At 47.1% G+C, this 21,510-nt stretch overlaps 1 protein-coding gene across 1 annotated transcript; it reads right to left on the bottom strand.

The window, feature by feature from the left end:
- Positions 1–280: 280 nt before the first annotated feature.
- DPP9 (dipeptidyl peptidase 9) lies at positions 281–21,381 on the bottom strand. The gene is made up of 21 exons (XM_064469283.1): positions 21,240–21,381; positions 19,160–19,247; positions 15,930–16,183; positions 13,024–13,136; positions 11,804–11,977; positions 11,408–11,576; positions 11,132–11,245; positions 10,707–10,835; positions 10,136–10,197; positions 9,499–9,599; positions 7,884–8,061; positions 6,931–7,096; positions 6,747–6,826; positions 5,040–5,192; positions 4,694–4,829; positions 3,848–3,993; positions 3,427–3,573; positions 3,118–3,270; positions 2,410–2,552; positions 1,967–2,078; positions 281–1,465 (listed from the first exon to the last, which is right to left on the bottom strand). Exons 2-21 carry the CDS (start codon positions 19,213–19,215, stop codon positions 1,373–1,375), a joined length of 2,679 nt encoding a protein of 892 aa, XP_064325353.1. The 5' UTR covers positions 19,216–19,247; positions 21,240–21,381; the 3' UTR covers positions 281–1,372.
- Positions 21,382–21,510: the final 129 nt, after the last annotated feature.

The raw sequence follows: 21,510 nt of genomic DNA, 5'->3' as shown, positions 1-21,510 counted from the left end.
CTCGGCACAGAAACCGAACAGAACGCTTTGCTTTTACCACAGACACGGCTTTGGCGATCGTGAACCAAGCTGCCGTTTCCTCCCGAGCCCTCTCCTGCACTCCAAAATCAGGCACAAATGCCAGCCAGCATCTCTCTTTCCAATATTTTAATGAGTCGCTACATCTTATACTCATAATTATAAAAGAATAAGAATCCATAAAAATATTTTCTTTTCATAATACGCACATAAAATACTCCAGGGCAAGTCAATGTGGTTCATTTGGGTGGGGTTCCCCCCCCCCCCCGGCAGAACCCTTGGCTTGAGGGGGGTATGTGCTCCCCTGAGGTGCGATTGCTCAATCCCCCCCTCCCCAGAACTGCAGTTCCTGTTGACCAGGTAAATAAAAACCAGAAGAGAGCATTTGCTGAGTAGATGAGCAAGGGGAACAGTCACTGACCCGCAGAGAACTGAAGCACAGCCAATTTCAGTGCACATCTGAAAGCTCAGGGTGTCTGGGAAGGAGAAAGTGGGACCAGGAGGCAGCACAGAGAACGGAGGGAGGGAGGATTTGCATAAATATCATCCATCTTGTGTTGCAAAAACCCAAATGCTGCTGTGATCTCTGGAGAGGTGATCTCTGGTTGTAGCCAGCTGCTTCGGCTGCCGTGCTACCTGTTGGCACGTCTCTGCCTGTGAGCAGCCATTAGAGAAAGGTATCAGAGGACGCTGTTACCGACCCCAGCCACTTCCTCCATCTGCTCTGCAAAATAAAACTGAAAAATAGAAGAGACTAGTGTTGCATGCTTCTGTAGAGCTTTCTTCACAACCCAGGGCTCCACATTGTCGCAGCAGGGCCAGGACACAGCAGCAGCGGATCAGCTCTCCTGGGGCTTAACAATAGGTAGTTCTCTCTTTCCTCCCATTCCTGGCTTAAGGCAGCTTGCTGATTCGGCTCTTCCATTTCCAACACAGGCACTGAGTTCTTGCAGGTAAGAGTGTAGGAACTGCAGAGGTGCAGCAGAAAGGGAAAAGGATGGGGGAAGGAGAGGTGGACACAAACCTCAGCCTCGTGAGACAGACCACTGTCCATTGATTCCCAGGATAGAGGGAGTAGCAGCAAAAAAAGCATTAACAGCCAGGCTGGAGGAGAGGAACGGGACGAGCAGCCGAGCAGGGGCAAACCTCCAGCTTGGAAAGTGAGAGGTGGCACTGTCCAAAGGGAAGGTGCCCTCCCCCCTCCCCTCTTGCTCGGGGGGGGGACACCCAGCCCGGGGGTGGGCGCTCAGCCACTTGTGCTCTGGGTTAGATGGCTGTCGAGGGAGGCGGTAGTGGCAGGGCACAGGAGGGGGAAGGTCAGCTGTCAGTGTCCAGTTTGCAGAGGCTTGTGCTCTCAGAGGTATTCTTGTAGAAAGTGCAGCAGCGTGATTTCATAGTGCTCTCCTGACTCAGGGCACCGAATACTGTGTCTCTCATTGGGGTAGATCTGTGCAGAAGAGGAGAGACGGGGCAGTTAGCCAGGAGCAGCTTATTCAGCATAGACAAGCATCCCTCACATCACCCTTTCACCCTCACCCCACTCTCCATCAGGACAAAGAGACACCAGGGAAGGTGTAGAACACCAGCCCCCCTCCCTCGATGCGCTGGCATGTGCTGCTCATCCGCTCGGCGAGTGAGCCACCTCTGCTGCCACCAGCCCAGCCAGACAGCAACAGTTCAGCAGAGAAGGAAAGTTCCAAGCCCTGAGGGCAGGAGCCCTATTTGCAAATGCTTTTAGATACAGGCCACATCTGCCAGCAATGAAACAGCCACAGTGCCACCTCCCGGCCACCTCCTGGAGTCAAACTAGGCATTTACTGTCATTACATTGCAACAAGATGTGGGAGCATCTGCCACCACTTTCTCCCGCCCCCAGAACACACAGCAGAAAACTTCTTCTCTTTCCAGATTTAAAGGGACCTTCCCACTTCACTCTTTTTCCTCCTACCTGCAGCTGGTAAGGTTTTCCAGCCCGGATTAGCTGTGATACCAGGAAGTTGGTATGAAAAAAGTGCACATTTTCATCCAAAAAGCCATGGAGGATCAGCAAACGATTCGGCCTGGAGATGGGATGAGAGATAGGATGATAAACCACACAAAAAGCTCTGTAGTGGGTCTAAGCAAAGAGCTGCCAGTCGGCAAGCCAGAACTGAGCAATGGACAGGCAGTCAGAAGAGCGTAAGGCTGGGGCTGTGGCCCTCAACCCCTCCCTGGCAAAGGAGGTTGGGGATACAACGCCCCAGCTTGCTGCAGAAGGCAGCAACCTGCCACGTGAGCTAAAATTAAATGGGATCAGAACCCATCCATTCTTTTGGGATTCAGCGGAGGTGCAGCTGGTGGCACCAAGCAGGACCTGGGACTGGGTTTTCAGGAGATCCCCACGGTACTCACTCATTGGGAAGCTTTTCTACGTGTAATGCCACAGAGCCAGCCTCATAACCTTGCTGGTTGTTTTCTGGGATATCCATGTACCGCTCAGTATACCCGGTGTCATATGCCATCCAAACTGTGACAGGAGCACCTGCTATAGCAATCTGTCAAACAAATAGGTGGCAGGAGACAGCCTCAATTATCATGTGTTAAAGAGTTCAAGTGCTCCCTGTTTCCTGAAGAGGCAGGAAATACAGGCTCTAGACTGTTCTGTCACTCAGACCAGGATTCTTCTACAGCAAACCCACATAAAACCATGATTCCTCCTCCTGCCTGCTATTACTCTTATGGTCACAGCAGGGCAAATTCCTGCATACCAGCACTAAAGGCTTCTCCTTTTCAAGGAGGGCTTGTGGAATGATCCAGAAACTGTGCTGGGAACTTGGGAAGGGGGATTAGGCATAGCACATCAATTAACTCATTGGATGCTAGGCTAAATCCTCCACTGGCAGGAACTGGGGAATTACCCCATCCCAGAGACCCCACCCTCATCAAGCTCCAACAGGTATGATCTGTATGCAGAATGCAGGACTATAGCCAGGAGCTACAGGCAGGACTGAGGGACATTGTCACCCGGCCATCAGAAACATCAAGCTAGCTCCAGATGCCATGAGTTACAGAAGCTGAGAGCTAAGTGTCCCAAGATGACAGCCCCACAACCAGACTTACCTTGAAGACATTGGGTTTACAGATAAGACCCATGAGGGAGAGAAAACCCCCATATGACCAGCCATGTATGGCTACCCGACTCAAGTCGATGAATCCATATTTTTCTGCTACATAATGCAAACCTTCCACCTGATCCTCTATCTCCACCTGACCCTAAAAAGGCAACACAGAAGCTCAAGTTAGTGGTTTTCTAAATCTAGAAACTTGAGACAGAAAAGATGAGAGCAACACACACACAGGAAACATGCAGCCAAGCAGCCTTAGAAAGAGCAAATGGGCAGCGATTCACCAACAACAGCAGTACATTACCATTTGGTTTTTCAGGGCCCCTTCAAATTTGAGTCCTCGTTGGCACGAACCCCTTCCATCAATCACTACCACAGCATAGCCTAGGGACGCTAGCGTGTTTAGCCGTAAGTACTTAATTCCTTTGAAGGAGTTATTCACTAGCTGCACCTGCAGGAGGAGGGGAGAGAAGTTTCAGAGCTTTCCAGTACCTTCCTGTCTGTCCCGCTCTGTAGGATCCCGAGCTAGACAACAGCCACTAAATGAGCTATCAGAGCCACGGAAATCAAACTAAATGCTGGAAAAGTCATCTGAGGTTTGAGCAGAGATCAGAATAGAGATCCAGTGCTCAGTGCCAACCAAAGCATAAGTCCTGATGCATGAATGCGCTCTGCCCCAGACACCATCCCATGGCCGACACACAGTCAACAATCTGGATTATTACCTGAGGGCCCCCGTACACAAAGAGCACTGTGGGATGCTTCTTCCCAGGTTGGACATCATGAGGTTTGTAAACCATTCCATAGAGCTCCACATCTGACTGAGTGTGGAAGTGAAAGATCTCAGGCGGGATGTAATCTAGGGGACAACCTGCAGAAGGAAGTTCAGACACTAGCAATGCAGTAACCGCAGCAGGCTCTGCCTCCTACCCCACCTGAACCAGCTCATTTTGACCCTAGTCAGGTCTCTTTCAGGTACCAAACCGTACCAAGCCTTAGCAACGCCTCTCAGAGAAGCCTCTCCCTGGGAAACAAACAGCCTCTCTCTGGCTGCAGAGGGCAACAAGCCATATAGAGAGCAAAGGGGTCACCCAAGAAGACATCACCAGCTGGGTATCCTCAGACAAGGCAGGCTACGCCACAAGAGCAAGATGTGGCAAGTTAACAGCAGGGACAGGTAAATGGAGAAAACACTTGCAGGAGGGGTTCACGTGCTGCTGTGAGCTGTATCTAAATCCTTGAAGGCCTTGGAATGAAGTAGCCACTGCATCCCAAATACTTGCCCCTCTTCAGACAGATCATGAATAAAGAAACCCCTAAACCCACAGCCATCTAAACCCTGTACCCTGGAGCACTGCTTTCACCCAAAGCATGAAATAGTAACATCTTAAAAGCCCATATACCATGTCCTGGATGAGCTACCCACTAAAGGTATCTCCCACCTAAGACAACACAATCTTCCCTTAGAGTGAGGTTCATTGGGCCACCTCCCTCTCCGTCACCTTTGGCTACCACTAGTAGGAAGAGTGCCACAGACATAATCTAGCATTGACACCTTCTACGGGACTTACTGGCTGCCTCCATCATGCTAGCCCAAAACTTGGGCTGCTTGTGGAGCGGGTCGTCATCGGAGCCACTGAGCTTGTAGACGTGCACGCAAGGCGGAGTGCTCACGCTGCTGTAGTGGCTGATGAACATATCAAAGTTCTACAAATGGGAGAGAGAAGAATTAGGGGAACAGGGTCTCATTTCCCACATCTAATCACGTGCATGCAGTTCTCAGACAAGAGCTCCCACATCTCAAGCAACCAAGACAAAGAAACCCTCAGGACTCATTACTGGTCATGATTCATTACCATTCCTAGTCAGGAACCCTGTCAGGAGACGAGGGTGTCTTGTATCTAAGAAACAACAAACCTGGCTCATTGAACAGCTGTGGGAGAAGCCTGGAGTGGTGAGTCGCACAATTTCTCCAGGAGACTCATAGCTGACTACGTAGAGGTGGTGCTCCAACGGGGTGTCCTTTGTGCCTTGGAAATACACCAGCTTCGTAGCCTCATTGACCCAGATCTATGTGGAGAAGAGAGGGCTCAGCGACAGACGGATGACAACTACTGCTCCTCTGCCAGTTCAAACAGTCTGGCCCCAGGCAGAGTCAGATCAACACACAAATAGACCATGACAGACTGCTCATGGTATTAAGGACCGTACACAATGCCTGTCGATATGATAGGCTAGAGAACACATGCGCAGCACTTAGAGCACCGCATATAGTCCCAAGAAGTAGCAAAAAGCAGTCACTCAGCTTTTTTGAGAGACTCAAAGCGTTTGCCTACTAAGGAGCATTAAAAAGTTGGGCTCTGTTCCCCATAGGCAAAACTAGGAAGATTCTGTGCTTAAATATGGTGTCTTCCCACAGTACGCCTGGATTATAAGGGTATACGTATGTTTTTTCCAGCAATCACGATAATGAATTCCCATCTGTGGGAGGATCAGTCTAATAGCTCTAACAGTAACTGAACTTCAAACCACATTAAAACATGTTTTTAATGCCCAGATAAAGCTGCTTCTAAAAACCACCTGGCCAGCCAGGAATAGAGACTACAGCTTTTAAGTAGTGCATTGATCCAGCAACAGCAACTGAACTGTTTTCCACCTTACAGTTTCCAAGTACTGAAGCCCAAATGCTATTTCTGGCTAAGCCACAGTTTGAAGACCACTGTGGACAGCAAAGGGAAAAAAATATCCAACTCAATTGGCCAGAAAAACCAGGTAGAGCCCTGTGGAGCAACAAATGCATCAAAATAATTGCTGCTAACACAATTGTAGCCATAACACATGCAGAGACGCGCTGTGGCCAAAATCAACAGCATGTACAGTGAGAATCCACATGGGGAGGGACAGCAGGTTAACTGCAGATTGAGGAAAAGCAGCAGAAACCAAATGCATGGAGCTGTAGGCCTTTTAAAAAGCAAGAAGTGAAAATCCCGATTAATTGGAGATGAACAGATAAGGTCTTTATTTTGACAGAAATCACCTGGGAGCATTAAACATCAGACTCAGAGTTAATTCCCGAAGCAAAAAATGGAACTAGGTTTCTACAAGATTAACAAAAATTCATTTCTAGCTATTCTGCAACCAATAACAGATAGAGTTTCTCCATATTCTAAATTGCTTTATACTCCCTAGCTGTCTTCTTCCTAAAGGCTCTACTGAGGGATCAGCTGGAGACCAAGAGTTCACTCTAAGTGCTAGGACATATTTCCAATTCACCAGGACTCACTGGGGTTAAAAATGCCTCGGCAAAGGCAGCAATCCCAAGCTTCTCCACAGAACAGATCTTTGTTGCTCTTGAACCTCAGACTTGTGTCCTTTTTTTATGGCCTGACTCACTCACGGGATTTACCTAAGGAGCAATCTGAAGTCTGATTAAAAAGGCAATCAGTTCAATGTGCACTGGACTACAGCACTTCTGGGGAAAGCAGAGGCAGCAATAAAAAGAGAAACAAAATGAAGCTTAAGTAGTTCTAGCTGGTCCCAGGTGTAATAGAGGGCGTAGGCCAGGACTGTGGGCAGACAATGCAGAGCTGTAACACTGCAAGAGAGAATAAAAATAACCACTACCTTCGATCCATGCCTCGCCAACACCTCCCATTCCCCACCAGTCAGGGCAATCTCCTCTTTGATAGGACACTTGAAATCATCTAGAAGAAATAACATGAGAATAAATGCCTTCCCCAAAAGACAACACAAGCAAATCAGAGGGGGAGCTCCCAGAGCTGAAACGGTGACAGAATGCAGCTCTTACCCTCACTATGGACATACGGCTGCACCCAGTCATAGCTGCCTTGCTTTAGGACTGCTGTGACTCTGTACAGGTGACAGAAACCTGTTTTGCATTCGTTGGCTCGGATAAAGCAGAGTTCTTCCTCCTCTCCCTCCGGCTGGATGAAAGGATAGAAGATATCATGAACCTGTCACACAAGGCAAAAGACCCATGAGTGATTTGTATCAAGACAGCAGACACAGCCAAAGGAGTCAGTGCTAAACCACTGGGCTTTCAAAGGAAAGGAGAAGGGGGAGAAATATCTCCGATGAGCAGCTAGTGGGAAAAAGCCATTCCCTACTTTGTTATTACCACAAAGAAACTCTGGACCCATGTAGAGACCACATGCTCTGGGCTTTCCATGGCTACCATCGAAACCAGCACCAGCCTTGCCTCTGAGCTAGACATTTCAGCTATGAGTCCTACAAGGCAGTGGTTATTCCAACACCTTAGGAAAGCCACGGTGTGAACTCCAGGCTCCTTTGTCACTTCAGTACCAAGGGACTGAAGTTTATTCCCATCCCCTATGTCCACTACCCACCTAAACAAGTATAAATTCCAGGGATTAGGGCTGCTCATGCCTCAAGAAGCCATTTAATCTTGTAATAGAATGCCCCCCAAAAGAATGGCAGTGTTACATCCAAAAGCATCAGCATCCAGTGCTTGTGTTCACCAAGACTGTTAGCAAGAATTAAATGAACAGCCCCGACTGCAAGGAGATGGCAGGATTCTCATCTCTTCCAGTGCTGACTGCATCAAAGTCCTTCTCATGGCTTTATCAAACCCCCTGAATTAACACCAAATCTGGCACTACTGAGTAGCAAAGCAGTCTGCTGGAGCATAGACTAAACTGGACACACAGCCAACACAAAAGTAGTTAACTGTAGGGGAGGAAGGGGCAGCCTGTGTTCTCCTCCCAGCCCCGAGCCTCTTACATTTATCCACACATCAGTGGTTTCTTCATAGATCACAAATGGCTGGACATTTTCTGGCACAGAGTTGGCAAATTCAGCACGCTGCTCCTCATTTTCTGGGACTGGGATAAAGAGTGCTGGAGGCAAAAGGATTAGCTGCAGCCGCTGCTGAGGTCTGTCTAGGAACGTAGCCCAGGCACTGAGGAAAGAAGTTGGAGGTGAATATCAGTACCACAAAATAGATGTCCCTTTCTAACACTCAGAACATGCAACCCTTTTCCCCCCTGCTGGCAAAAGGGATTTAGATATCTGAATGCAAAGCTTTTCTTATCATTACTGCTTTCTAATCTCCTGGAAGCTTTGCCAACAAACATGTATTGCCAGACATCTCTGGTATTTCACAGGGATATCATTCAGACAAGATGTCTGACAGATTTGCCAGAGCATCTATTCCAAGGGAGCACTGTTAACAGAACCCTGTCTCCAGAAGGTAACTCTTCCTTGGACAGCCCCTCCATCAGGAAGCGCTATTTGTTTTCTAACAAGCTCCTAAAGAGTTGAAGTAGTCATTCTTAAAGCGATCCGTTTGTAGCTTCCTCATTGCACGCTGCACTAGCAGGGAAAGGCACAGACCTAAGACAACTGCCAAGCGAAGGAGTCGCTTCAGTCTCAGCCTTGTTCCTCTCCAAGGAGAGTCATTTGAAGTGGTGCTGCACTGCAGGCCTCTCAACATGACAGATGGCAAGCCACCGCTGCATAGTGCGGCCACCCCAAGGCCTGGAAGTGCATCAAGGGAAGGTTCATCATTAAGAGAGACTTTCAAAAGAGCCAGTTCTCCTTAGCATCTCAGTGACTGTGGATTTCATGAACTGATATATTCAGCACATTTAGATAAGCTCTGGTGCGGAGCATAAGAATCACCTACGGGATTACCTTCTGTAAAGCTGTATGAATTTAGCTTCCAGAGCAGAAAATTAATGATGAGTTACAGAATGCAATCTTCAAAGACAGCTAAGTCACCTTATCTGGACAGAAACTAGTTAATGGTCAAGCAAACTTTTGAGGGGAAAACATTAAGAGCTTTAAAATTTCAAACCAATCAGTTTGGTGTGAATTCTGTAACTCTTCAGCAAGGCTGGCCAGCACAAGGCTGTATCACATTTGGAGCAATAGCGAGCTATGGGAGCATGCTGGTCACAGAGCAATCCTTCCCCTTGTACACACTGCACAAAGGACTTAGTGCCACGCAAACTGCCCACTTTCCCATGATACATTTAGCATTGATCATAAACTGGACCAATGAACAATGATAAAACTGCTTACAGGACATTCTTATTGTGTTAAACATCTTCAACTGAAGAGAGTTCCCTAGGACTGCCTGCTTAATATATCAATATCGTTGAACATTGTGGTTGTGACTTAAACCCCACAGCTTGTCACTCTCATCTACATTTGGTTAATGCCTACTTTTAGGATATTATAACACTGAAGAAGCCACACACACTTGTGCCATTTCTGGCACTCACCACAGCTTTAAAACCAGGTCATGACTACAATACGAAGGACATTGAGGGCCTGCAATAGTTCAGCCAGGGAAACCCTTGGAAGCATTAGTTCAGAAGAAAAACTTATGTACTATTTGCCATCTTGGGTCCATCCAGCACGGGCAATGTACTCCACAGTCGGAAACAATGCAGCAAATGGTTGCACCAGCTCCTTGTCCTGAGCACACACGATCTGCAACAAAAGGAAGGACCAATATCAAATCAGACTGCTACCAGACCTCCTTACCTCCTCCTATGGAAGCTCAGTGGAATGGGAGAACACAGAAGTTTAACTATTGGCATCAGCCAGGGTCAGGCCAGGAGAAGCAAGCCTTTCTACAAATGGCAGGAAGAGAAGGGAAAAAACAAGCTTCAAAGCAAAATTATTTTGGCGTTCAGCCACAGAAAAGGATACAGCCAGGGACTGAAGCCCAGGATTAGATCAATCTTCAACCCTCCTGCTCTACTACTGACAACGTGGTACCCAGGCTAACCTTCCTTCTCGTTTCCCTCCCCTCTCCCAGCTGCTTCTCCACCAGAACAACACTTTTCAGTATTATAAAGTTTTTCTCTTTCTTGGACAAACCCATTATAGAACCAGGTGTTACAGAAGGATGAAAACACAGGCTAACACTATTTAGGATTTCTTAGTAATCTTGTCTTAGTTCTAGGGAGCTTCAGCCATCAACCTTCCTGTGCAATGCCCCGTTCTGAGTCGTTATCACTTACCTTACCCTTGCTGTCTGTTTTAAATTCTGCCAGTTTTAATGTAATCTTGGGGTTCTTGCTGCCTGCAGAGGAAAGTGAAAGAAAACCAAGATGACCAACTTGAACCACCCATAGTTATACACAACACAGCTTCTAGATAAGAACTGACCCTGGTCCTACTAAAATGGCTGCCTGTGAATGTACAAATATCAAATTATATATGTAAGCAAACACCACTGTAAACACATGAGTCATTTTGGGTATGGGAAAAGTTTGCTTTTGCCTTGCCTAGCTGGCTGTGCATGTTCTCGGGGGGAGAGGAAAGACAGGATTAAAAATGTATTCCATGATATTCCACCAGATATATTCCATTTTCTCAGCAATCCTTTAATTTAAGCTGAACTTTAAATCCCATTCCTTTCCCACAGTAGATTTTGGGCTCAGAGACTCCATTAGGCCTCAACATTTACAACCAGCTTCTACATCCTAACAAGTACCCAGATTAATCATGCAAAGTTTATCTCACAAATTCTGTTGCTTCTGCCAGCAGGAGTCAAGAGCTGCATTAGCAGCCCTGCGGTATTTCACTTACCTGTCCTGGGGTACCGATAGGAGTCTGTTTTTCTCTCCTCCAAGGCAGGCGAAGGAACATGAATTATCTCCACCTCTGACTCATCCACTTCCTCATACAAGATCCTCAGTGTTTTTAAGTCCTCTGAACCTAGGGCAGAGAGTAAGCATGTTTGCTACAGTGTTTTCCAGCTGTTTCTGACTTGCCTGGAGCCGCAGCAGTATGCTCTGGTGCAACAGTGTACATCTCCTGTACAGCCACAGCTCCTAGTGACCACCTGCAAACACCCCTCAGAGCACAATTATAATCCCTCAGCGTTTTGTTCCTTCAGGTGGCCTCCTCAGAAACAGACCAAACCCAGGCCAGAAGAAAACCTTGCTCAAAATATCATTCATAGCAGGGGCCTGCAGCAGTTAGTGTCAGAACCTGATAAGCAGAACACTGACCTTCTGTGGAAGCTGTGGGACACCACCAATAGCCCGTGAACCGATCAAACTCCTCCTGAATGACAAAAGTGGCTATGCCAGCAGACTTGGGGTCATCAAGAACATTGGATAAGCCTGGAGAGGAACAAAGAAGAGACTGCATTTACATCTCCTTGGAAAAGGCTGATCCAAAAGAAGAATGTACTTTTAAGAAATAAGCCAGGAAGACCTGAGTCTTTCCAGCCTGGATTTGTCAGAAGACATTTCCTTTTGAATCTGGCAAGAAGCACCAGTTACCTTTGTGGCAGTATGTCATCCGCTTCTCCTCTCCTGTCTCAATATTTGCTACCCACAGATCATTGTTATTTATGAACGAAAAGAAGGCAGGGTCAGCAGGGCAAATCTTGGGATCCATTCGTGGCCCTGTGCACTGAGTCTTGATCTCCAGAGGCTTCATTGGAGACACCTACAGCAACAGACACACAAACAGCTCTGTACCAAGTCAGCTTTCAGCTTCATACTTAAAGGCCTAAACCATGGATACAGTGCAGCCCATGGAACTATGGCAAACGCAGCCCTCACAGGACACAAGAGAAACGACCATAACCAAACAGACACAGATGTGCAGCCATCTCCAACCAAAACCATTACGTCCTTTTCAGGTGATATTCATAAACACACTAGCAGACTCACCATGAAACCATTCTTGCCCCCATCTCGACAATGAAAGAGGCTGTTGCTGGCCTGGAAGAGGAACAGGCCACTCTCACTGTGGAAATCATAAGATGTTATTCCAAAGACACCAAGTCGCTTGCGTTCCCTCAAGAGTTCCTCTTCTCTAGAATACATCCCATGATGAGGGGTTGCCTAGTATTGAAGGAAAGGAAAATCTGAAGTCATCTGCAATAATTCACAGAACAGGAGTGCTCCAAGACTGGCACCAGCTAGTCTGTGAATGCCCAAAATACAACATACCAGCCAAAACCAGCCAGCAGTCTTACCATGCAGGTCCATAACTACTGTACTCTAGGCTACAGGTGTGCACCAGGAAGACTAACCCAACCACATACCCCAAAGATCCCTCTCCACGAGGGGTGAATTGCAAATCTGTCATTTCTGCACCAGCACTTCAGCACGAACTGAGGACAGCTACACTTGCTCTGCTTATGCAAATCAGATGTAACCAATTAACTTGATGACTTTACAGCCTTCACAAACAGTTTCCATGTCAGACACTGCAAACAAAAGCTCTTCTGGGGATCTTGAATTACCCTGAAGGGGAGTAGCAATCCCAATGGGGCCAAGGCAGCTAAATTCTTTCCACCAGGAACCTTTTTAGAAGGGAAGACAGACCAACAGCCTCCACTCTCCTCTTCATCAATGCTGTTACAGCCAAAGGACATTAAGATACTGGAATCAGGGCGGGGGGGAAATTCACCCCCTTTCTGGTTCACTTGCAATAGAATGTAGGGCAGAAACAGAAGTTTAAATTCAACTTCCCCAATGTCCTTAAAAGCAGGAAAGATCACAAACAGGCATTCCACCGAGCACATCAACAAGCATGGCAAGAGCCCAGACAAGATACCCAGAAGAAAGGTGCACTGTCCTGATAGCTTATAATCTGAGGTAGACTACGTGCTAGTTTAGAGTCCTCTTTGCTAGGTCAGCCCTTTGCTTGCCACATCAACTGCTGCTCCACACTCACCACCAGCTTCACTGTGCATGCAAGCGGCTATCTTGCATTACAAAGCAAAGCAATTCTCAATACAACATTCCTACCAATACCATTCTCCGTGTCTTATACACTGTCACGCTATTATCTCTGCAGTTCAGCAGAGGAAGACCCACTACAGCCTCACATCAGCCAGGTTTCCCAAGCACTGTCAACCCTGTCTTTTCACACTTCGGCTTACCTGAAAGTGATCCAGCATCTGTTTCCATGACAAGAGTAGCAAGGCCTCCTTCCGTACCTTTTTAGGAATCTCTGAGTAAAGAAGGGAATTCTCTCGGCTACCATATGGCATTCCTGTTAGGAGGACAAAAGCATCATCCTACTTAAGATTGGTTAGCGAGGACAAAGACAACCAAGAGCAAATTGAAAAAGTCTTTGATAACAGAGGGGTTGGGGCAGCCCAGGGGCTTTTACCAGCTCTCGTTCCCAAGCAGCTTGCAGTTCAATCACATATTAATATCTAAATTATTTAAATTCAGATATTTATTTATTTAGAAATTCCCCTAAGCAAGACTTAACACTAACCAACCTCTTCAGAATTGGTTATGTCCAACTTTCCTCTCTGTGGACTGCTCAACCCACACCCTAGATTCACTCTAAAAAAGAGCCACTCCCTGAATGGGTGACTCAACATTACGCTCCACATTTCTCAGCCAGAGATTTGCTACAGGGACTTCATTCAGGCCAATGCACCAGCCTGCAAGAGCTGGAAGAAAAAGCTTGGAAGCTCTAGAAAGCCCATTCAAATATGAAACAGTATAGCACATAGTCAAAAGACCCTGCCATTTTACATAAGCCTTTGACTGTGATTATCAAATAAGCTGCTGGCCTTCATCCAATTTCCAAAACAACCATGAAAAAGAAAATATCCTGACACATGATTCTGGCAGTTTCAACAAAATCAAAGACCGTGAACTTGCCCTCTACGTATGCTGTAGAGACTGCCTAGATTAGAATTTCGCACAGGGAAACATGCCCAATATTGCCTCCTCTGCACATGTTCTGGGCAGAACAGAAAGGTTTCTGAGCTGGTTAACCCATCAGTACAGTTACTTAAAATGAAAACTGAAATATTAATAAGTGCTTAGGAAGCAAAGCAATATGTGAGCATATAATCCTCAGAGATACAGAAACACCAAAGTGCTGAGCATGTGGTGTTTAATATAAGCAGCATCTGCCATGATACAACATAAAATTCTATGGGGACAGCCCAGGAATGATTTAAGATTTTCTGTTTGGACAAACTGCAGATAGGAACAAATTACTGTATATACACACATTTGACACTCATGCAACTGACCTGGACTTCCTTTCTCCATATTATATTAGTGCTTTCTACAATGACCTCAGGCTGACTACAATCAATCAGCATTTACATGAAAAATATTGCCTTCCTCCCCAAAAGACATTATATTTTGCTCACAAGTGAAGAAAAGTATTCAACTTCTACAGCAGAGTTCTTCAGAACTCCTCATCCTACTCCTCAGCATACAGTCACTAACAGTATTCACATAAAAACTTGGAAATGTTATTTAACATTGGGACAGTAATAGCACGCTCACATTAAACACTTATGAAGTGCTGAAATGGCTTCTGAGTATTTATCAGCACACAGTACGCAACTCAGATGATGCTCATTATAGCAACAGAAATAATCAGCGTTTAGCCTTAATTAGGGATGTCTGAGAAGAGATACCCCGGTATTACCTCGCAGATACCGATCTTAAATGATGGATCAATCTGCTCTATGCTCCGTACATTTCCTTAAGGAAGAAGACACTGAAAAGACATTCGTGTATCTTCATCCCTGGTTTTGGCTCCTGTGACAGTCACACCCAGGCAGAACACCAACCAGCTGGTAGCTGGTCTGGTTGCTGTTTCATACAATAGAAGAACACTAATTTTTAAATTTTTTTTTCAATTAGCCACTTAGACCCTTAGTTCTTTAGCTATCTAGATCAAAAACTGTATCAAAGTCACCTTAGCCTTGAAATACATCCAGCTTTATATCAAGTCCCACTGTTCAGACTCAACAAGAAAAATATGCTAACTCTGGCTACTGCCTTTTATAATAGCACTTGTGTCCTAAGAACGTATGAGGAACTAACAAATCCAGTCACTGACACACAGAAACTGCTCGATGACAAAACAGATCAGGCCTCAAATCCAGCATCCTATGTCCTACAGTGACCTACACTCAACAACTCAAAAAAGAAAAAAAAAAAAGCAGGTCACTTCAGGAAAGCAGTCGCTGTTTTGTCGTGCAGAGAGAGTTGCACATCAGGCAATTTCTTTACTGGCCCAGTAACGATCGGCTCATGCCCCAAAGCATAACAAGCTCTTTATAGTCTATAAAGCTTCCCATGTTACCAACCACAAAATTATCCAGTTACTAAAATCCAACCACTCTGTTGCTAATTACATTGTGGCTCCGACTGTAATGAGGGACCTGTACAACATCGCATTCTGCTGTCTTTCAATCCTACTGTAAGGAAGAAGATATTTCCCGGTGAATACCATTAATAGCTCAGCCCCACCTAGTCTTTATTTTTTTCCTACCCCTACTCTTGAAACCGTTCTACCTACACAGTACTTCATAAAGCAGGGAGACACCACCACCCTGCCATTAATACCTAGTACTTGCAACAGAGTTAGCAGTTACTGACAGTGAATTCCTTGGAAAGGCAGTCTGGTCGATCAGTCACGTAAATCCCATTTCTCCAAAGCTACAGAGGCACAAGATAGTCCCGAGTTTGCAGAACATCCTTTCTCTTGCCTCATCACCTGGACCGACCTGGGTTGCCAAAGGACACTGCATTCATACCTCTGTCACGAGGTAGGTCTGGCTAGCCAACACTTCCCCTTGTCGCTAAGCAGAAAGGCTGTGGTTAAAGCTCTTTTCTGGGACAGGAGATGTCTCTGCTCAGTTCCAGGCTTTGCTACAAATCGAACATGCGAATCTTGAGCAATATCACTTAATCTCAGTTCCCCATCTCATAAACGCAGATACCACCCGTCCTTTTCCTCGCCTGTTTAGATTGGAAGCTCTCCTGTAACATACACCCAGTGTCTGGCATGCTGGCTTACCCAGGTAATAAAGACGATGAGAGTGTGGGCTGGACTCTTCTGTTTTCCGGACAAACTGGAAGTCATGGGGAGCTTTGTTCACTATCATGCCCGAATACTTCCTGCTGCTGTGAATAATGTCACGCAGCCCATCCCAAGAATGCTTTTGCACCTGGAATTGGGAAGGCGCATCCTCCATCTCAACCACTTCAGAGTTGTCTGATAGCGCATCCACTGCAGTCATCCTCTCTTCCCCTTCAGAACTGGACAAAAAACTGAGGGAGGAGTTGAGGGAGAGAATTAAGCCATAAAAATCAAGCTCTAAGCATGCAACATGCTTAAGAGAACAGCACCCCTTAAACTACAGATCCTAGGATTCGCTGCGTTCAGAGATCACATTTTATACATACATTGATGTATTGAAAGGAAAAGTTCATCTCCCATCCCATATCAAGTCTTGTAAATGAAGACATTAACCTCAGAAAACTCACTCTCCCAGGACTAGTTCTAGAAATAAGCTGTTAAAGGAAGTACAAGCAGAAGATTCTGGTGCAGAAAACAATCAGCTTGACTCAAAGGAAAACGACCCCAGGAATTTGGATGGATAAGTCACCAAAGCTATGGCCTATCGTAAAGGCACATAAACTTCTGCCCTGAAAGACCACAAAAGCAAAGTCCCCTTCCTGCCCTAAAGGAAAGCCAGCTCATCACTGAGAGGGACAGGTTTAAGCCCAAGCACAGCACCTCACTTACCTGAAGAGCTATTGCAGCCAGGAATGAAGTAGGAGAGATGGCAAAACAGGAAGAAAACAGTGCAACTGTCTTTGCTAACAGAAAGAAGACAGCAGTAACAGACCCTGGTCGTATCCTGCAAAATGTGGCACACATTCCTCATACATTTCCAAGCTAGCAGTTATTGAATGAGAGTCTACAAAAAATACCTCCACATGCAACTACAGCAAACGTTAATTTGAGGAGAGGTGGACCAACAGACTTGCCCAAGGTCAATGATGTAATCTACTGCAAAGCAGGAATGAGCCTAGGACTAGGGAAACCAGTTCCTGTCACCCCATTCGAGAAGCTGGATTTCCCTCCATGAGGGTATTTTAGTTGTTTTGGGGGTATCTGGAAGAATGTTAAAAGAATTTCAGGTAATCTCCAGTTTACTGAAAAGTTAGGTCAGAGGAGTTTGCTCCATGGAGACAGAATTGCTACCTTTGACGCAGCAACAAGAGGGCAAAACAGCGACTAAGGATCACACCAAAAAAGGCCTTCTCCTCAGCAGCCCCAAAATTTACATTTTACAATTTACATTTTAAAAATTTTAAAAATTTTAATTTTAATTAATCTGAATTAGGCGTTTCTTGAAGGCAGCCTGTCATTTGGGACAGCATTCTGACAGGAGAACAGCTTCCAAGATGAAGGATTAAGCAAGAATTACACATAAACCAAATCTTGAAGGCTTCAGCCTCAGTAGATGCACAATGAGTTCTTTCCCAGTGGAGGGAATCAGGGGAAAGGAGAAGGATGGTTATTTATATCACCACAAAAAACACCCCACTTGCCTCTGCCCGTTTTCTACCAGGAGTATTTTTCAGGAGAACCTCGAGTGTTCCTTGAAGGTTCCCCACCAGCTTACACCTTCTAACAAACTCTCTAAAAGGAAGTTCTCACCTGGTTTGACATCTTATGCAATTATGACAGGAGATGAGCAAACCTAAACCAAAGTACATCTGGACTTCCTTAAACTACAGACACCCAGTACAAGGGCTGTAAATATAACCATATCTTCAAACTGCTGAGTCCCTAAATAGTACAAAATGGGTGAATAATAATACAAGAACAGGCTCCTGAAATAAATCTGTAGGTACTCCTGGTACTGCCCAACAGTAAATCCACAGCTTGAAAATGAATAAAGAAGAGTATTTTCCAATCAAAGCCAGGCAGGAAGCCCAAGTAAAACCACAAAAGAGAATGTGACGGGATGTTCTAAGGCTGCGAGTGTGTCTGTGGCTCTCTACTGCCTATATCCAGGGTCTCCAGTGCAGCAACTAAAATCACACCAAAAGGCAGAAGTGTTACCTATCAGAAACACATGACAGGAAGACCACAAATACCCATAAACTGGGTACAATTCTCTCAACCCAATCCCACTGCAGGTCGAGTCAGTCAACTAAAATAATCTGGCTCAAGACACCTGACCCTTAGGTTACTCTCACTCAGCTGTGAAACAGTCTTACTCAGCCAGACCAACTCCTCACAAGGGAAAGTTGCACCTTTAAGGGCCAATCACCGTCCCAATCCGAACTGGAGTCCCTTCTGGACTATATTGCCATGATTTTATGATGTGCTAGGCAAGTAAAAGGCACAACTCTTAGTTTGGTATTGCTCTCATCCTGCTGGTTTTGACGCTAGAAGAGCGCGGAGTAGTAGGATAAGCAAAGTTACATGAAAGCGTTGGGAAAAAGCACTGTCATAGCTGAAGCATGGCGGAGTCTCACAGAACTTAGGTCCTGACACCATACAAAGTAAAAACAAAATCCAATTGCTTCATCCATTGCTACAGCCATCTCTTGGACAAAACATAACAAGTATTTGGCAACACCACACACGTGGTAAACAAATACAAGGAGTAACTTGTCTAACTGAAATTGCAGGGTGAATTTTGAGATGCAATTATTCAAAGGTGTATTCAAGACACTGATTTTAACCATCTTATTCTTAGATGGTCTTGAAACTTCCACATCAATACAGCACATCTGAGATTTACACCTTACTGGAAGAAGGCTGTCCTTTACAGTCCTCATGCTGAGGCGTTGATTTAGATGATTCAGTGTTGTTGCAGAAGCACTGCTAACCCCGCTCCCAGAAACACCTAGCTATCCCTCGGAGGTCTTTTTCATGCTTTTTCTGCCCTGCCTGGCCAGGTTAGGCAGACCAGGCACACATCCACCAAGCCCTCCCTTCAGGGGGAATGCGTCAGTCTGAAGACAACAAGCAAGCACAGGTGGGACATCAGCCCAGGAAAAAAAACCAAACAAACAAACTGTAAAGCTTGGAATTGGAAATCAGTGAAACAAGTTATCTTCCTGAGTCACTTCCTGACCCACAGATCCTGACACAGAGCTCCGCAGGCAGAATTATATACTTGGGATTCTTCAGAAACCTCATTCACTCCAAGAAGTGCTTATTGCTCCATCCCACACAACCTAAAGGTCAATATAGGCCCTGGGAGTAACTGGGACACGTACCTTCTCCAACTTCCTGCAGTCTCGTTTTCCAGACGAACCCTCTTTATCTTCTGCATTAACTACTCAGCAAGCTGGGCAGGACAGGAAACTAGGAAGGAAAACAGCAAATTTCACCTCACTGCAGTTCCTCCCGTCATACAAATAAGGTTGCATAAAAGCATCCTCCATAGGTCATATTTCCAACTGAGGGTGGAGGCACAAGCGAAATCCTTGGTGTGTACTTTACAGTCCAGATCTGTTCCGCCAGCACATGCTGGATATTAACAACCCAGACAAATCTGAGAGAGACTTCTTCACCTGAACAATGGGACTCAGCAAACTCTGTGGCCTGCCTCTTTCTTTCCTACAAAATTTGTCTTAAAATCTAAGAATCCTCAGTGCCAACCCTTCCTTTCATTCCCCTCCCAAAATCCCAAATTCTCTGAAGTATCAGGCACTAAGAATTGAGAAAACAGAGGTCTGGTCCATACACTTACAGGCAAGAGTCAAACAAAGGACACCATAAGGAGCCAGACAGAGGGTCAGCAGCCCCATTACCAACAGGGTCACAGTCCCACCTGGGACATAAAAACCACATTTGTCTTCCAAGCCAGACTGCTGCTTCCCTCTGCCTCAGCCTGATGCCACAGAGGGACCCTGGCTCACCACAGAAGCCCCTTTTCCATGAGCATAAGAAAGTGCTACCTTCACTATCGTCCTCTCTACCCAAAAGCACAAAGATTTTTTGTCTCCTCTCCCAGAGAGCTTTGAATCCCAGACACACCCAAGACCTGCCGCTATCTTTTGCCGAGGCACCCGGTCTGCCCAAACAGCCATTCCTCCACCAAAACCGCACTCTCAGAGGATCAGGAGAGACAAAGCATCACAAAGAAGCGCCAGCAGTGAAGCTCCTAAACTGCAGAGAACAGAGAAGGACCAAGTAGCACCATCCAGTAATTTAAGGGCAATTTTCGATACAAGCATGAAGGGCAACAGGAGCAATGCTCAGGAATACTAAGTAACCTGGTCTGATCTCACAGCTGACCCTGCTCTGAGCAGGGGGTTGGACCAGAGACTTCCCAAGGTCCTTTCCAATCTCAGTTATTCTGTGATTTTAATGATTCAGAGGAACATCTCACCCTCATCCCACCTGCCACAGCTCACAGAGAGAAAAGGAACAATAACATCCTCTGATGCTGAACCCAGAGAAAAAGAAGCTGAACAAAACAGACAGGAGAGATGAGAAACCTGGCATGAATCATGATAGTCATTTGTCGGCGAGAGCCTGAGGGGCCTGCTGGTGCATTCAGAAGAGCCAAAGCAACACAGTCACCTGGAGAAGCCCTTACAAATGTGTCCCTGTCATGGCCGGGAGCTTTAAGACCTCCTTCTCCAAAAATAAAAGCAACTGAGGGTGGAATAAATCGGTGGGAATTTCTCTACAGAAGAACAAGCTCTGGCAGAGGCTGCCAGCAGCCCATGTCCATCCCTGCACCCCTGTGACTGGGGTGAAAGCCCCGACAGGGAGCTCCTGCCCAGCTGCAGAGGGAAGGCCGGGCCGGGGAGTGGGAGAGGGGGCACCCCAGGGGACAGAGCACCCTGTGCCCCCCCCACCTCCCTGCAGGGCTGGAGGCAGCTCTTTGCTTGTGGAAAAAGAGGAGCGAGCAGCTCCTCACCTACCCGGGTGGAGCACAGGGTGCTGGGCGGGGGGACAAACCCACCCCCCCTCCGGGCAGGGAATCCCACTCCATCGCCCCACCTCTGGGGGGCAGGTTGGGGGCCGTGAGGTACAACAAGCCCCTCAAGGCAGAGCGGCCCCCCCAGGCCTGGAGAGCAAATCGTGAGGGGAAAACACGCCCCCTCCTCCCCCAGGAGAAGGGCTGGCCGCCCCCCACACCCTGGGGAGGGGGTCACAAGTCACGGGGGAGCCAAATATACAACCCTCGCCCCCTCAGGCCCCCCCCAGCCCAGGGGTGGTGGGGTGGGGAACGCGGCTCACGGAGCGGGCAAACACCCCTTCCCCTGGGTGGGCGTCCCCGGGCCGGGGTGGGCACCCGCGTCCTCCCGCCCCCGGGGAGCGCCCTCTCCCCTCCGCACTCACCCCTGGACGCGACGACCTCCCCCTGAGGGGCGGGGGGGCGACTCCTCTGCCGGAGGGCGGGTGGGACGGCGGCGGCTCCGTCACTCCCGCTCCATGTCCCGGACACGGGGCAGCCCCGGAAACGGGGGGGGGGGGGAAGGGGGGGGCGGTGGCCTGCCACGGCGCGAACTTTCACCCGGCGGCGGAAGTGGCAGGAGCGCGCCGAGGGAGGCGGGTGGGAAGTACCAACTCGCGGGGGCGGGGGGAGAGCGGGGGCTGGGAGGAACCACTG

The sequence above is a fragment of the Phalacrocorax carbo genome, chromosome 19 (assembly GCF_963921805.1).
Source record: "Phalacrocorax carbo chromosome 19, bPhaCar2.1, whole genome shotgun sequence".
Lineage (NCBI taxonomy): Eukaryota > Metazoa > Chordata > Aves > Suliformes > Phalacrocoracidae > Phalacrocorax > Phalacrocorax carbo.
The sequence above is the reverse complement of the archived record's forward strand: the minus strand, read 5'-3'. Positions and strand labels throughout refer to the sequence as shown.

Bases quoted from the DNA above. Each gene is read 5' to 3' on its own strand.
- DPP9 (XM_064469283.1), bottom strand. From the start codon at position 19,215: ATGCAGAAGATAAAGAGGGTTCGTCTGGAAAACGAGACTGCAGGAAGT. The intron at 11,577-11,803 runs GTGAGTCTGCTA...CTGTTGCTGTAG, and splicing joins GGGGCAAGAATGGTTTCATG to GTGTCTCCAATGAAGCCTCT. The intron at 4,830-5,039 runs GTTTGTTGTTTC...TCCCATTTGTAG, and splicing joins ACAGCTGTTCAATGAGCCAG to AACTTTGATATGTTCATCAG.